Genomic DNA, 15059 nt, shown 5'->3' with positions numbered 1-15059 from the left:
ATAAAAATTATGATATATATAATACACGTATTTTTTTATAGATTTAATAAAATTTTTTGTTCTTTATTCAATTCTATTCTTTATCCAAAAAATTTCCATATTTTATATATAATAAGTCCTGTTTGCTATTTTTTTTTTTGGTATATGTACTGTTTGGTACTTTGGTTTATTATTAAACAACTCCGATCCCACTCCAACCGATGAATACATTTTTGTTTTTGGTGATAACCAACCAATACATGATCTTGTGCAAATCATTTTTTGGTGATGTAAACCCATGAAGAAAAGCCATTACCCAAAACGAGAGAGAAAAAACGCCTCTCAATTAACAAATTCATATTATTCCTGGGCCTGCACCCTGCTACTCATCAGAGGAGGAAATGCATCCATGATGCTTTATGCAAACTTGTAGTTGAATTAGGCCAATGAGATTTAGCTCAAGTGGCATATATTCTTTTTTTTTATTAAAAGATCTTGGGTTTTAAGTTTTATGTAGTGTAAATTTGATTAAAAAGAAAATATCATGTGTGTGTGAATGTGATGTGTGTAAGTATGTAATTTAGAATTGAGAGTTATTCAATTTATCAACAAAAAAAAAGTTGAATCAGTGTTTTTTATTTTTATTTTTTTTCAAAAAATAAAAATTTGATTAAGAGCAAGTTGAGTATAACGTGTCAGCATGATATATATATATATATATATATATATATATATATATATATATATATATATATATATATATATATATGACCTAATTCATTCAGACTTAACTGCCAAGATAATAATCACAACTCAATATCATATCTAATCTAATCAAATATTTAAATAGGAACAACTCTTCACTAGAATAAAAATGCAAATATTGTTTATCAAATTGTTTTGCAATGACTTTTTAAAAAGAATGAAACCATATGGACTTACATATGCAGTGTTGACCTTTTTACTAACTGCCATAAACCTACCACCCTCAATTAGGCCATCGACACTGTCTCACTTTATTTGAGTACAAGCCACGCCACATGAAGATACACGTGTATTTAGACCCAAAAAACAAAATTTACAAAGACAATTTTTTTTTTCACTTCAACCACCTATATCAATTTCTCCTTATTTTTGGTTTCGAAATAATTACTAAATTTAGCATAATAAACGTTTATGCAAAACAAACATGGCACCGATAAACTATGAGGCATAGTTTTATAAAGAGGAGTGCTAGAAGGCTAGTAAATTTTGAGATTTATAATTATTAATTAGTTATCATTAATATTTTAATAGTAAAAGATTATATTTAATAATATAAAATTATTGCTATTGGTCAAATTTTAATAAAAGTGTTAGCCTAAAATTTTTTCGTTTCGAAAATTAGGGTGACCCAAAAAATTAATCCAATTCAGAATAAAAAAAATTAATTATAAAAAATCGATCAAATAATCAATAAAATCGGTTAAAAGTCAATAGATCGATTGAATTTGTCTATTTTTTATTGAAAAAATTAATTTTTTTAAAATATATATATTATATAAAAATATATTATTTTATAATTCGATTTAATTTAAGTTAAATTTTAATATTAAATTTTTAAACTGATTTAGTTTGGTATTTGAAATTGGTATATATACGTATATGGAAAAGTATATGTAGATAATAAAAATACTAAACAATATGAATAATAAATATATTAGAGGTTCATTTTACTAGGTGTGCGAATGGTTATCTTAATATTAAAATTTAGGTAGATAATTTGAGGATGTAGTACATTTTTATTTCATTGGACTAATTTTAAAATCCATTATTCACATTGTTTACAAAAACTATTTTACATATGCAATTACAACAATTTTTTTAAATAACTATTTATCCAGTTAATATAAAAAATAATATTTTTGCTAATATGACTGTATAAAATGATTTTAGAAATCAGAGTATAAAAATTAGATTCTATATATAAAGCATGGGGTTCTTATAAATGTTATTCCTAGTCTTCAAAATTTAACTTAGCTTTGAAGTTTGAACTGCTCTCGCATACAACACAATGGGTGGTCACCCAAGAACATTTCAATTTCATGCATGTTTTGTAGGCATCTTTTTCTTCATCCATTTTCTACATTTCTCAACTGTTGTTGAAGCCAGCAACAATGGCGGATTCAGTGTTAAACTGATTCGAAAAAAGTTGGCCAGAACAACAACTCCCTACTCTCGGCGCCTCATGGATTCATCAAAAGTAGTACAATCCACATCAAATGCATATCTTGGTCACTATCTCATGGAGCTTTCGATTGGAACTCCACCAAAAACCATTTATGGCATTGCTGATACAGGTAGTGATCTTATATGGACCCAATGTGTTCCTTGTCATAACTGCTACAAACAACTCAACCCCATGTTTGATCCTCAACAATCCTCCACTTACACTAACATTTCATGTGAATCAGAAGCATGCCATATACTAGACACAACAATCTTGTGTTCTTCTTCTTCTTCTTTCTCTGCTCATAATGATCAATGCAACTATACATATGCATATGCTAGTGCTTCTATAACACATGGTGTTCTTGCACATGAGAAATTCACATTCACTTCTACTATGGGCCAACCCATTTCACTTGAAGGTGTTGTATTTGGTTGTGGACATAGCAACAGTGGGGATTTCAATGATCATGAGATGGGTATAATAGGGTTAGGAAAAGGGCCAGCTTCACTCATTTCTCAAATGGGTTCTTCATTTGGAAGCAAGAGATTCTCACAGTGCTTGGTTCCATTCAACACTGACATTGATGTTTATAGCAAACTAAGTTTTGGTAACGGAAGTGAAGTGTTGGGAGAAGGTGTGGTTTCTACTCCTCTTGTTAGAAAAGCTGATGATACCACTCCTTATTTTGTTACATTGCTTGGTATAACTGTGGGGAATACCTATTTGCCATTTAGCAACACTTCTTCAGGAACTGTTGCTAAAGGTAACATGTTCATTGATTCTGGGACACCTCCTACTATTTTGCCACAAGATTTGTATGATAGAGTAGTTGTTGAAATGAGGAACCAAATTGCATTGAGGCCCATTGAGGATGATCATGATTTGGGTTCACAGCTTTGTTATAGAACAGAGACTATTGTTGGGGGTCCTATGATAATAGCAAATTTTGAAGGGGCAGATGTGCAATTAACACAAACTCAAATATTTGTTCCACCAAAAGATGGTGTTCAATGCTTGGGATTCACCAATACTAGTAGTGATGGAGGAATATATGGTAATTTTGCACAATCAAATTATTTGATTGGGTTTGATCTAGATAGACAAATAGTCTCTTTTAAGCCAACAGATTGTACCAAACAATAAATAGTATTTTGCCTAAGATTTTCTGTAACCATGTTATAAAAGCATTATATATTCGAGTGTGAGTAATGATTCAATGATATGGCTTTTGCTTAAAGAGAAAACCTTCAAAAGTTTTGTTTTTCTATAATGTTTTACATATATATATATATATATATATATATATATATATATATATATATATATATATATATATATATATATATATATTAGAATATATTAAAATCAATTACCATTCATTAGAATTATTTAATATATCTAAATATTTATTATAGAATATTACGTTTTTATTATTACGATCCTCTTAGCACTTAAATACCTTTTTATATTGTATCATTTTGAGACAACTTAAATACACTTAATAATACACAAATCCTTTCTCCAGTTTAATCTCTTGTTTCTAACATGGTATTAGAGCCATAGTATCATCCTTGAAGAAGATAGGTTGATTTTCTTTTGGTGAAATCACCGTACTTTTCATACTTTTCTTTCGTGTCATTTTTTTTCTTCTTTTCTTTTGTCGATCAATGCTTTGATACTTTCTTACCTAACCGATTAGCTCATTCACTACTTACTTATACTCATAGGAAAACCATATATTTTTCGTCACCTTCCGATAGTTTGCCATCTCTTTACACTTTGTCACTTTTTTAGCAGTTTCTTGGCTGTTGGTCATTCTTCCGACAATTCCGTCTGTGTTTTTTTTTTTTGTAACAGTTACATCTGTGTTTCCTTGTGGCAGTTTCGTCTGCATTTCCTTGTGGCAGTTCCGTCTGCATTTTCTTGTGGCAGTTTCGTCTGCACTTCCTTTAGACAGCGGCAGTTCTGTCTACGCTTCTTTCAGACAGCGGCAGTTCCATCTACGCTTCCTTCAAACAGCGGCAGTTCCATCTGCGCTTCCTTCAAATAGCAGCAGTTTCGTCTGTGCTTCCTTCAGACAGTGGCAATTCCATCTGCGCTTCCTTCCGCGAGTTCCGTCTACACCCGTTCTATTAGTTTATGAATTTTTTATTTCGTTATTTTAAATAAGTTTCAAACTCAAATTGTCACTTGAGTTTGGGTTTGAGGGGGATCTCAGAATATATTAGGATCAATTAGTATTTATTAGAATTATTTAATATATCTGAATATTTATTATAAAATATTACGTCTTTATTATTACGATCCTCTTAACACCTATAAGTATCTTTTTATATTATATTATTCCGAGACAACTTAAATATACTCAATAATACAAAATTCTTTCTCCAATTTAATCTCTTATTTCTACCGTCACATATTACTCTGCCCAATGTATTAGTTTAACTTTTTAACTAAATTTTCTTTAAATCTTATCTAAATAGTCTTGGATAAAACTATGTAATAGTTAAATACAAGGAGAATACATTTTATATCTATATACATGAATTTAAGGATATATCAATATTTTTGTCAACAAATTAAAAGAAAGAAAACTTACCTTTAATACATTTAACTACGTAACTTATAAAAGAAACGGGCTTGCTGCACATACAAGTAAAAACGAATTACAAGTTTTACAAGTTGGCCCAACCCATAAACAATACACACGCATGAAGAGGGATTGAATGGAGCGTAACATTCACGCGCTCCCATTCAAACGGTTACGTACGCTTCGAGTAATGGTAGACTCTTCCACTTCTTCCACTTCCTCTTCTCCTTCAAAGATAACACAAATCCTCAAGTTTCGAGCAACATTTCAAACTGAAGAGACATTTGAACTCGTCGCGAATAATAGCAGAAACCATCAACAAAATATTATTCAAGGTACGTTATTGTTTTACTCATCTTATACATTTTCCACATTTCTGTTTCTGATTTCGAAATCGAAGAACTATGCTTTACTGTTCTTCTATGTTCTTCTAGGTTTTATTGATCTTCTTGTTCTAAATCTCATATCACTGTTTTTACTATTCTTCTTATTCTAGGTTTTACTCTTCTTGTAAGTTCCTCTAGGTTTTACTGTTCTTCAAAGTGGTTCTAGGTTTTACTGTTCTTCTTGTTCTAGTTCTTCTCGTAACTGATTTTTCGCTGTATATTGCTTAATTTATTGGGTGTATATGGAGTAATTTGTATGGGTGTATATGGTTGATTGTTGGGTGTATATGGTTGATTGTTGGGTGTATACGACGTAATTTGTTGGGTGTATATTCCTGAACCCATATCATGTAATATAATCAACTGTTGCAACTGTTCTAATATTGCTTGTCCTTAGGTGTATATTGCTTGACATTGTAATATTGCTAGAGCTTGTATATTTATCGTTGTTTGAGTCAATTGAACATCATTTTGAACTGATCTCATTAAATACTTATAAAATCGGTTTGCGTGTATGTGGTTGATCTATGGGTGTATCTGACTGATATCTATGGGTGTATTTTTCATTGCAGTAAAAATGGAAGGCAAAAACCAAGCTGAAAAAATGTAAGAACAAATATATGTCTTCGATCAAATCAGTTTTTCATAATAGAAATATATCTAACTCTAATTTTGCTTTGTTTACAGCAAATCAATGACCTAAAGTGTGCAACCCATCTGTTGAGTGAGAAATTCAGAAATATGAACGAGGAGAAGTGATGCAATAAGACTGTCCAGGCCATCCTCATAGTTATTGAGTTCATTTTGTCAGATAGATTCTAATGATATTGTCACTGATTAATGTAACTGTTATATACTCTTGTAAGAAATTGAACACATGGTGTAAATATATTTGATCCAATTATAAGTAAAAAAAGTTTTCCATAATTAAACTCTCTCTGGTGTATTCAAAATGTCTGATTTACAGGTACTATAATATGAAGTGGTGATCCAGATAGATTGAAACCCATATATGATGGTCTGCATAAAGATCTGCATAATACACCCAAACACAGACTATAAATACACCCGATAAAAAATTAAATTTACACCTCTACTGCAGATTTTAACAAATCATTTTTGTTTACAAGTCTTACAAGTTGGGCCTAACACGCGCGTTACAAAAGAAGAAGCAGAAGAAGATGGGCCTAATACGCGCGTTACAGAAGAGAAGCGTGAATATAAATGACTTGTATGATTTGTATGGAAAAGAGTTCTCTCTTTGCCTTCGATCTCCTTCTGTTTTTTTCGATTTTCATGGTTTCTGAAATCAAGCTTTGAAATTGTTTTGAAGATGATGGAACTTCAGAAATACACTCGAACGATTACAAAAATACACCCAAACGATTATAGAAATACATCCAAAGGATTACAGAAATACACCCAAACAGTTACAGAAATAAACCAAACGATTACAGAAATACACCCAAAGGATTACAGAAATACACCCAAAGAATTTAAGAAATACACCCAAAGGATTTAACAAATACACCCAATATAGGGAGAGACAGTATATTTCTTCTTGAAATCAATACACCCAAAGAATTATAGAAATACACCCAAACAGTTACAGAAATAAACCAAACGATTACAGAAATACACCCAAAGGATTACAGAAATACACCCAAAGGATTTATAGAAATACACCCAAAGAATTATAGAAATACACCCAAAGGATTACAAAAATACACCCAAAGAATTTAAGAAATACACCCAAAATTCGTTGAAGTACACCTTATGCATAATTCATAACTCTCTCTCTCTCTTTTTCCTCCTCATCTTCTGCTGCTGCTTCTTCTTCTTCAAAAACGATTTCAGAGCTTGATGTCAAAAAACAATGGAAACCGAGAATAACGAAGAAAGAAAACAAAGAGAAAAGCACATAAATGAAGAAGAAGAACAGGAAGAGGAAGAAGAACGTGTAGCAAGAAGAAGAAGAAGGAGAAAGAGAAGGCAAGAAATGTACCTTGAATAATGTTTTTTCGTTTTTTCTGGTGATTTTGATGAAGGAAAAAGAGAAAACAAAAAGAGGAGAAGAAATTTCAATAAAAAAAGAGGGAGGAAGAGAAGAAAAAGAGACACAGAGAAAGAAGAAGAAGAAGAAGAAGAGGAAAAGGAAGATGAAGCATAGAGAAAGAAGAAGAAGAAAAAGAGGAAAAAAAATGTGAAACGGCGTGAATATAGCGCGTGTAAGTGACGTAGGAGTTGCAGCACGTTTTGGTGGATTAGGCGTTAATGAACTTGTAATAGTTACAAGCCCTAATCGCTTGTATACTGAGCTTTTCTCTAAAAGAAATTTGGAGAGTAATAACATCAATAAATTTGGATCATAGGTAATGTTCTAACTCATTATAATTACCATTGGTTATCATCCCAATTATGTTTTGATATTAAATGAAAATATTTGAATAAAACTTTATAGTGTATAGTTGATACCCAATATATAAGTTTTTTGCTACTAAATCACTCCTGGTGACTACTATCATCTCAGTTTGGTTTTATTATTAGTTGATGCAACTTCTTTATGAGTCTCGTTATATTTCTGTTTTAAAGAATATTAAACTTTTATTTGTGTTTTATTTTTATTTTTGGTTAGAAATTTGTCTTCATTTTTCTGGAGGCTTATGTAACTCTGGTTCTATTTTTCTTTGACCTGTTAGAACTTAGAACTTTTGTCTTTATACCTCAAGAAAGGCATCACTATTAAAATTGGAAAAATTTTATTTATTTCTTATTTATTATGAAATGTCTATAAGTTATTTTCATTTAAATATTTTTATTAAAAAATTATCTCAATAGACTTGTGTATACAAATAGTTAAATACATCGAGAACACATTTACATTTTATATATAAATGCTTTAATTTAAGAATCTCTTAAAAAAATTGGTCAACAAATTAAAGAAAGAAAACTTACATTTAACATATTTAGCTATATATCTGTTTTTGGTCTGCATGTTCCTTAGTTAAACCTCATGTTTCTATATATACCAATCCAAACTTTTCTAATCTTGACCTTTATTTTAAGTATTATTATTTTGTGTTACTTAGTAGTTAGCAGTCTGTATCACAAAACTTAGTTTATGCAACAATTATTTGGTGTTGGATGATCTCAATGATGTAGCTTCTGCAAGTTATTTATGCAACAATTATTTGGTGTTGGATGATCTCAATGATGTAGCTTCTGCAAGTTATCTTTGGTAGGTATAGGTAGTGTTGATTCTTCGTATTCCTTCGTCGTATATCTTCGAGTCATAAAAATTCAGTTACTATGTCATAAAAACATTTTTCTCATAAACTTAAATTGATAAAAAAAATGTAAGTGAATAATTATATTTCTAACAATTACCAGGAACTCTTGTGCAATTTTTACCCAACATTCTAGCTTCACTTGCTACTCATTCAAGTTACAAAAAACACGGTAAAAAAAAGAATTTTATGATTAATAGTCATAAAAGAATGAGAAGTTAGAAAACTAGTATGATGTGAAATTGAAGAATGTGATCTTTGTCCAATCCCTTCTCTTGGTTAAATAAAAAATACTTAAGATTTTTTTCCTTTAATTGTTGCATGACAAAATTATAAATCAGTTTTCATTTATTGCCCCTTTTAGTGAGATTTGGACAATTTATATCATAATACTTAAAATCTCGATTTAACTCTTAAAATCTTTTGATATTACAATTTTAAATGAATCAATCAATTTTATAAAATTTATATTAAATCTAACGATTTTACAATTTAAATTTTATTAAAATTTTACGTAGTTAATTTACTTTTTTTTCATGTAAAATTTTAATTTTCTCTACCTTGCTCCATATAATCATATATTGCTTTCCTTCTATAACGAAACGGTCAGACTCGTATAATGTTTGATTGTTTCCTTCTGTCATTGGTCTGTTAAATTATCTTATTGGATTCCTTTTGAACTGATTTTCATGCTTTACTCCAATAAATTGTGGGCTTAAGAAAAGGGATATTGATATATTATAGAATATTGAAATCAGATAACACAGGGTGGTTACTGATGTAATATTCAATGAATCAATTTTAACACAAGTCACTCACATGCTACTCTTGTTTACGCCTTGTGACTAATTTCTACAGTTATCTTACCTACACCCGCATTCACATGCACAGATCACTATATAAACTAAATAAATTCTTCTATTTTCAAAAGACTTTGTCCCTTGCTAAAGCTAAACTTCATGGCAAACATTCTCTGCTTCAATTTGTGTTTATTTGCTTTGTATATGCTCTTATATCTAACAACATTTGAAGCTTACAATCCTGGCTTTAGTGTTCAACTAATCCGCAAGAACTCATTTTATTCTCCCTTCTCTATATCAAATCATTTTCATAAACATAAACATAGACATCTGCCATTTTCCCGGGTTCCCAAGAAACCACTTGCCTCAGGTCCCTTCACCAGAGTCATATCCAACAATGGTGACTTCCTCATGAAGCTTTCATTGGGATCACCCCCGGTGGAGATATATGGTTTGATTGACACAGGCAGTGACCTTGTGTGGACACAATGTATACCCTGCAACAACTGTTATAAGCAGAAAAATCTGATGTTCGAGCCGCAACGGTCGGAAACATACAGTTCCATTCCATGTGACTCAGAGGAGTGTAATTTAGTCCCTGGTCAGACATGCTCTCCTCAGAAACTCTGTGGCTATAGCTATGGCTATGCAGATTCTTCAGTGACACAAGGGGTGCTTTCAAGGGAAACAACCACATTTAGTTCCACCAATGGAGATTCCACTGTTGTTGAAGGCATAGTATTTGGATGTGGACATAAGAACACTGGAACTTTCAATGAAAACGACATGGGAATAATTGGACTTGGAGGAGGGCCTCTATCACTTGTGTCACAAGTTGGTGCAAAATATGGGGGAAGAAGGTTCTCTCAGTGCTTGGTTCCTTTTCATACAGATCCTAACTCTTCAGGCACAATCAGTTTTGGTGAAGCCAGTGACGTTTCAGGTGAGGGAGTAGTCACAACTCCTTTGGTCTCTGCAGAAGGTCAAACCCTTTATTTGGTCACACTAAAAGGCATAAGTGTTGGAGACAAATTTGTGCCTTTTGATTGTTCAAATGAGGTTTCCAAGGGGAATATAATGATTGATTCAGGCACACCAGCAACATACCTACCACAAGAAGTTTATGACCAATTGGTAGAGGAATTGAAGATGCAGATTAACCTGAGACCTATTCTGGATGATCCAGACTTAGGGACACAACTCTGTTATAAAAGTGAGACAAATCTTGAAGGGCCAATTTTGACTGCTCATTTTGATGGGGCAGATGTGCAATTGATGCCCATACAAACCTTCATTTCACCAAAAGATGGGGTATTTTGCTTTGCAATGGCTGGTGCAAATGATGGAGAATATATATTTGGCAATTTTGCACAAGCAAATATTTTGATTGGATTTGATCTAGACAAAAGGACTGTCTCCTTTAAGCCAGCTGATTGCACCAAACAGTAGACTACTATAATGTAATTTCAAATGTTGATAGTGATAGTTATATCTAATAATTTGAAAAACAGGAGGGGGGGGGGGGGTGTTAGAGATTACTCTACTCATGTATATGAAGAATTTCACAAAATATGTAATCATCTCAAATCTGCAATAGTATATAATAAATGAGCCTGTGCTAATTTTAAAATTAAAAGTTAAAAAGAGAAAGTAGGATTTACCTAGATTGTAGTATCCCCGCGGTAAACTGTTTCCATTATTTTTAGACCTTTGATTGAGGACAAAATAAGAAGAAACGGAGGAAAATTGGACACTGCAGCATTTGGTGTTAGAAACCTTTTTTTTCTAGCATCTAGGTTCAAATGTCTACTAAGTTTAATAAACCTCAATTCAAGATTAAAAAAGATGCCGCATGGAATTAGCTCTTCACTCGAAATGCAAATCATGTACAAACTCTATATGAGGATAATTTAACATGCCATAATGTCCCAAAAACCCACCTAGAAAATCAAGCTCCCTTCCCACACTGCCCAACTGAGATTTGGAGAAGTTCTTTGCTTGATTTGGTTTGCCTGCAACAGAGTCGACGTGGAACCTACGACAGCCAAATGGTGGAGTTTAGGAATGTGCAGAAGGTTGGCAATTGCTAATACCATCATATGTAATGAGTAAGAACTTGAAAACATACCAGATGCCAATTCTTGCTCAAAGGATGCGCCACTACCTGGATCTCTTGCACATTGCGCAAAGGTGGGATGTGAGGAAAGCACAAAATTCTTCTTTTGAAATCGTCTTTATCTCCACTCCGAACATATGAGCCCAAAGTAGCATTACCTTCTTTTCTAGCATCTTTGAGAAAGAAGAGAACTGGTTTTCTACAAATGGATCTGGATGGGTCCCTAGCATCAAAGTCGAATTCATTCCTTTGACTAATGCCATTCCAAGCAGAGTAAGTTCGTTCCGAGCGCTCCAGCTCACGGGGAGATACAATGTTAGGAAGGACTTGAACCCCATAACCGAGTGAAACTGAGAACGTTAGATGCTGAGAATTGTCGTAACATATTGAACGCTGCAAGAAGCTTCTGGGATTTGCTCTCATGGCCTTTGTAAAAAGTTTCAGGCTATCCAAAGAGCTCAAGCCAGGGTAAAAGGGATTAACAGCTTCAACATGATGAATAGACACAAATGGTGCTATCGGGTGAGAGGAGAGCAGACCACGGGCATCACCTCTTATGTCCCACTGAAAGAAGAAAAATCAATCACAGTCAATCACCAATTCTGAGAGTTGAAATGGATTGATGAGAGCCATGTAATAATCTAACCAAGATATTATTCCCTAGACAATGGAAAAAGAAATAAATTATGATGATAATAGATCAAAAGTACCTGGTGAAAACCATGCTCCCATGTCAACGGAATTCCAAGCTCAGTAATGCAGGCGTGTAAGCGGTCATCACTACCATAGAGTTTGGGATACCTCTCTATGCATTCATCAAGAATCTCAGAAAGTGCCTTTGCAAGAGGATAACTTACTGCAATTCCGCCACCACCAAAGGCCATTGAGTGACTAAAATATGAATTTGCTGAATGGCTCTCCGAGGGGCTTCCTATATAGATCATTTCAGAGGAATCATACTTGCTGAGAACATCCACAAGGTTATCCACATTGAAGATGGTATCGTCATCACAGAGGACAAACCAGCGCACATTTGAGAGGCCAAGGTCAAAGCTCTCTTTGACAATGCGAGAAATCCGAAGACCAGAAGGATGACCAGTGGGATTAGTGTAGCGAAAGTGTGAGATGTCTTCAGAAATCATGGTTGGGGGCAATAAATCATCTCCATGTTGTTGAAGTACTTGTTCATCTAGCCAAACATGCCCACGCATGTCATTGGGACGCCACCATAGTCTGACATATTCTTTTCGTCGTTTCCAAAGTTGAGAAGATCCTGCTATGCCAAACACAATATGTTTAAGTGACAAGCCTTCCTGGTCATCAGTACTGCTACCATTGTGAAGACCTCCCTTGGTTCCATATTGTAGAGAAGGTGGAGATTTTCCTTTTGAATGGTGATGATGAAAGCAGTTATTCCAAGGGAAATAGCGGGGGCTACTTTCCAATCCCCTTAACCGATCAAAACAACAAGTAGTTGCATCAGAGAAGACAAGGGAAAGCCAAGCAGTGGTAGACATGAGAAGTGCTGCAATTGCAATAACCAAAGTACCAGTGCATCTTTGGCGCCATTGACAGCTTCCAGGTCTAACAGTGGGCAAGGTAGAGAGGCGCAAATTCTTGTCATGGTCATCATAGGATGACATTTTTGTTTTCAAAGTTTGAGTCATCATCACCATCACTCCTATGCGCATGCCTTTCTCCCACCACCAGGGGAGAGAAGGTAAAATATCCAAAGAATGAAACAATATAGAAGAGTTTCAGATGCAAAATTGAACCCCCAAGAAAGCTTTTCACACCCTACAAAATGCAAACATAAAAAGGAAACAGTTACAATTGTACATAGGAAAAACCTGCAAGTAGGGACCAAATTGTAAACTAGGATAAATGAAGATCAAGCACAGATTGTAAAAATTTTTTTTAGGTGCCAAGCTTGGAAAACTCAAACTTAACAAATGGAACTATTTCCATTAGAGTTCATTTCACCCAATTCATAAACAATGTCTGATAAATCTATTAAAACACATTTGGAAGGTCAGAGAGGCAGGTCATTCAAACAACTAGAGCACATCACAATCGAGTTCACAAGCGCACACAGAGACAGAGTTTCACACATCAAGATGAGGGAGTTTTGCAATTGGGCATTTCCTCAAACAGATAGTGAACAACCAAGCAATATTTAGAAATACAAAGGGATGCATCAAAGAACAGTCAAAACAAGTCCATCATTGAAAGAATTTACCTGAGGAAACAAAGCTGAATTGTGTTTGGGTGTGAGAAGTGAAAGCTGCAGCATCAGATAAGTGGTATTAGCTCAAAAATCAAAGAGATCGGTGGTGTTGGGAGTTAAAGTAGCAAAAAAAAAAAAAAAAAGAAGGAAAGAAAAAATTCCATTTGGTTCTCTGTTTCTTCTGCTACATTCAAGAGTGTAAACTTTAATGGTGGGTAGGTACACGCATCAGAATCCATTTGCATATCTCTGCATCTGAATCTGCACATGCATACCTATTCTATCTATCTATGCGTATCTCTAATTAGATTCGATTCACCACCTGATCAATGACATGCTTTTTTGGACCACCAAATCAATCATGACAACCAAAAGTTTTGAAATTTTCTTAATCCAACACATGGAAACGCCAGATATGTAATCATATAATCACCGATACCACCGTGTCCGTTTCTCTTTTTTTTTTTTCTTTTAAGAAAAAATACTTCATCATGAGTTAACTTTATTTTAAAAATAATAATAAAAAAACTCAATTTAATAAAAAAAAACTCAATATTTTAAAAATTGAATATATTTTAAAAAATCCCTACAAACAACAATTCATCTTATTCTTCAAAAAGATTTAGGAGTTCAACACTAATAAATTTGCTATGTATTAAATTAAACAAAGAAAAAATAAACGTTGATTTTACTAATAAATAAACATATACAGTAGGATAGCATATAGTGCTACACAAACATGTATCTGTTTCTGTTACTTGGTTAAGTAGTTAGATAAGATGCAGCAGTAATAAGTAAGTACTTCAAGCACTTAATTAACTTGATGCATCTTCAGCTTAATAGCTTCTGAAACCATTTCAATATATGGTAATCACAGTACTAGAAACCTTAAAGAAAGAGATAGAGGAGGATAATTGTAATTACCTGAATTTAGGGTTTAGATGATGAAAGAATGAAGAGAGAAGAGGAAGGTGAATGAATGAATGAAGATGTGATGAAGTAGCCGTTGGGAAGTAGAAGAAGGGAGAGAAAGGTTCAAAAGGACAAGGATCTTTCAGTTTCGTAAAACGCTTAATAGAGGGGACACGTTTACAAACCAAAAATTATGCTTCTAACGAGGATTTTTATTTTCTTCTTATTTTTTATTAATTATTTTTAATGTACAACGTTAAAGATATGCGAAAAAAGAGTATACATGAAGTTATACATATCACATTTTATTACGAAGAGGACACTTACATATTCATATTCGTAGTTGGATCAACAAATACGGCAACTCATTACACCTATGGCCCCACCGATCCCATTCTTTGGTAACCAAGTTGAATTTATCAAGTGGTCACTATTCTGTTAAAATAAATATTAAAAGTTTGAATTTTATATTGTACATGATAGATTAATTTTTTATCTATTAAATTAAAAAATATTATAAAAAAATTATTTGAACAGTAATTTTTAATAA

The 15059-nt window shown here is 33.0% G+C and overlaps 3 protein-coding genes across 7 annotated transcripts; 2 read left to right on the top strand and 1 right to left on the bottom strand.

Moving 5' to 3' along the window:
* The first annotated feature begins 2032 nt into the window (after nucleotides 1–2032).
* Nucleotides 2033–4327, top strand: LOC112801364 (aspartic proteinase CDR1-like). Its single transcript, XM_025844039.3, has 3 exons — nucleotides 2033–3245; nucleotides 4074–4102; nucleotides 4145–4327. The coding sequence occupies exons 1-3, from the start codon at nucleotides 2033–2035 to the stop codon at nucleotides 4325–4327; spliced, it is 1425 nt and encodes a 474-aa protein (XP_025699824.2).
* Nucleotides 4328–9169: 4842 nt separating this feature from the next.
* LOC112801361 (uncharacterized) lies at nucleotides 9170–14699 on the bottom strand. 5 transcript variants are annotated; one of them, XM_025844036.3, is made up of 5 exons: nucleotides 13610–14051; nucleotides 12081–13167; nucleotides 11383–11934; nucleotides 11195–11289; nucleotides 9170–10361 (listed from the first exon to the last, which is right to left on the bottom strand). In XM_025844036.3, the coding sequence occupies exons 2-4, from the start codon at nucleotides 13059–13061 to the stop codon at nucleotides 11203–11205; spliced, it is 1620 nt and encodes a 539-aa protein (XP_025699821.1). In that variant the 5' UTR covers nucleotides 13062–13167; nucleotides 13610–14051; the 3' UTR covers nucleotides 9170–10361; nucleotides 11195–11202. The 5 variants fall into 5 exon arrangements, with proteins under 5 accessions (XP_025699821.1, XP_025699819.1, XP_025699820.1 ...); XM_025844034.3 differs by lacking the exon at nucleotides 9170–10361 and adding an exon at nucleotides 14522–14699 and having other exon boundaries at nucleotides 11084–11289; nucleotides 13610–13654; XM_025844035.3 differs by lacking the exon at nucleotides 9170–10361 and having other exon boundaries at nucleotides 11084–11289; nucleotides 13610–13654; nucleotides 13920–14065.
* On the top strand, nucleotides 9414–10703 carry LOC112801363 (aspartic proteinase CDR1). Its single transcript, XM_025844038.3, has one exon. It carries the CDS (start codon nucleotides 9414–9416, stop codon nucleotides 10701–10703), a length of 1290 nt encoding a protein of 429 aa, XP_025699823.1.
* Nucleotides 14700–15059: the final 360 nt, after the last annotated feature.

The sequence above is a fragment of the Arachis hypogaea genome, chromosome 5, assembly GCF_003086295.3.
Source record: "Arachis hypogaea cultivar Tifrunner chromosome 5, arahy.Tifrunner.gnm2.J5K5, whole genome shotgun sequence".
NCBI lineage: Eukaryota > Viridiplantae > Streptophyta > Magnoliopsida > Fabales > Fabaceae > Arachis > Arachis hypogaea.
Note: the sequence above shows the minus strand (reverse complement) of the source record. Positions and strands in the feature narration are given on the sequence as shown.

Excerpts from the sequence above, each read along its gene's own strand:
- LOC112801363 (XM_025844038.3), top strand. The coding sequence starts at position 9,414 with ATGGCAAACATTCTCTGCTTCAATTTGTGTTTATTTGCTTTGTATATG.
- LOC112801364 (XM_025844039.3), top strand. The coding sequence starts at position 2,033 with ATGGGTGGTCACCCAAGAACATTTCAATTTCATGCATGTTTTGTAGGC. Across the intron at positions 3,246-4,073 it reads TAGTGATGGAGGAATATATG|TTTCGTCTGCATTTCCTTGT; the intron begins GTAATTTTGCAC and ends TCCTTGTGGCAG. Across the intron at positions 4,103-4,144 it reads CATTTCCTTGTGGCAGTTCC|ACAGCGGCAGTTCTGTCTAC; the intron begins GTCTGCATTTTC and ends CACTTCCTTTAG.
- LOC112801361 (XM_025844034.3), bottom strand. The coding sequence starts at position 13,061 with ATGCGCATAGGAGTGATGGTGATGATGACTCAAACTTTGAAAACAAAA. Across the intron at positions 11,935-12,080 it reads GGGAGCATGGTTTTCACCAG|TGGGACATAAGAGGTGATGC; the intron begins GTACTTTTGATC and ends TTCTTCTTTCAG. Across the intron at positions 11,290-11,382 it reads TGAGCAAGAATTGGCATCTG|GTTCCACGTCGACTCTGTTG; the intron begins GTATGTTTTCAA and ends TGGCTGTCGTAG.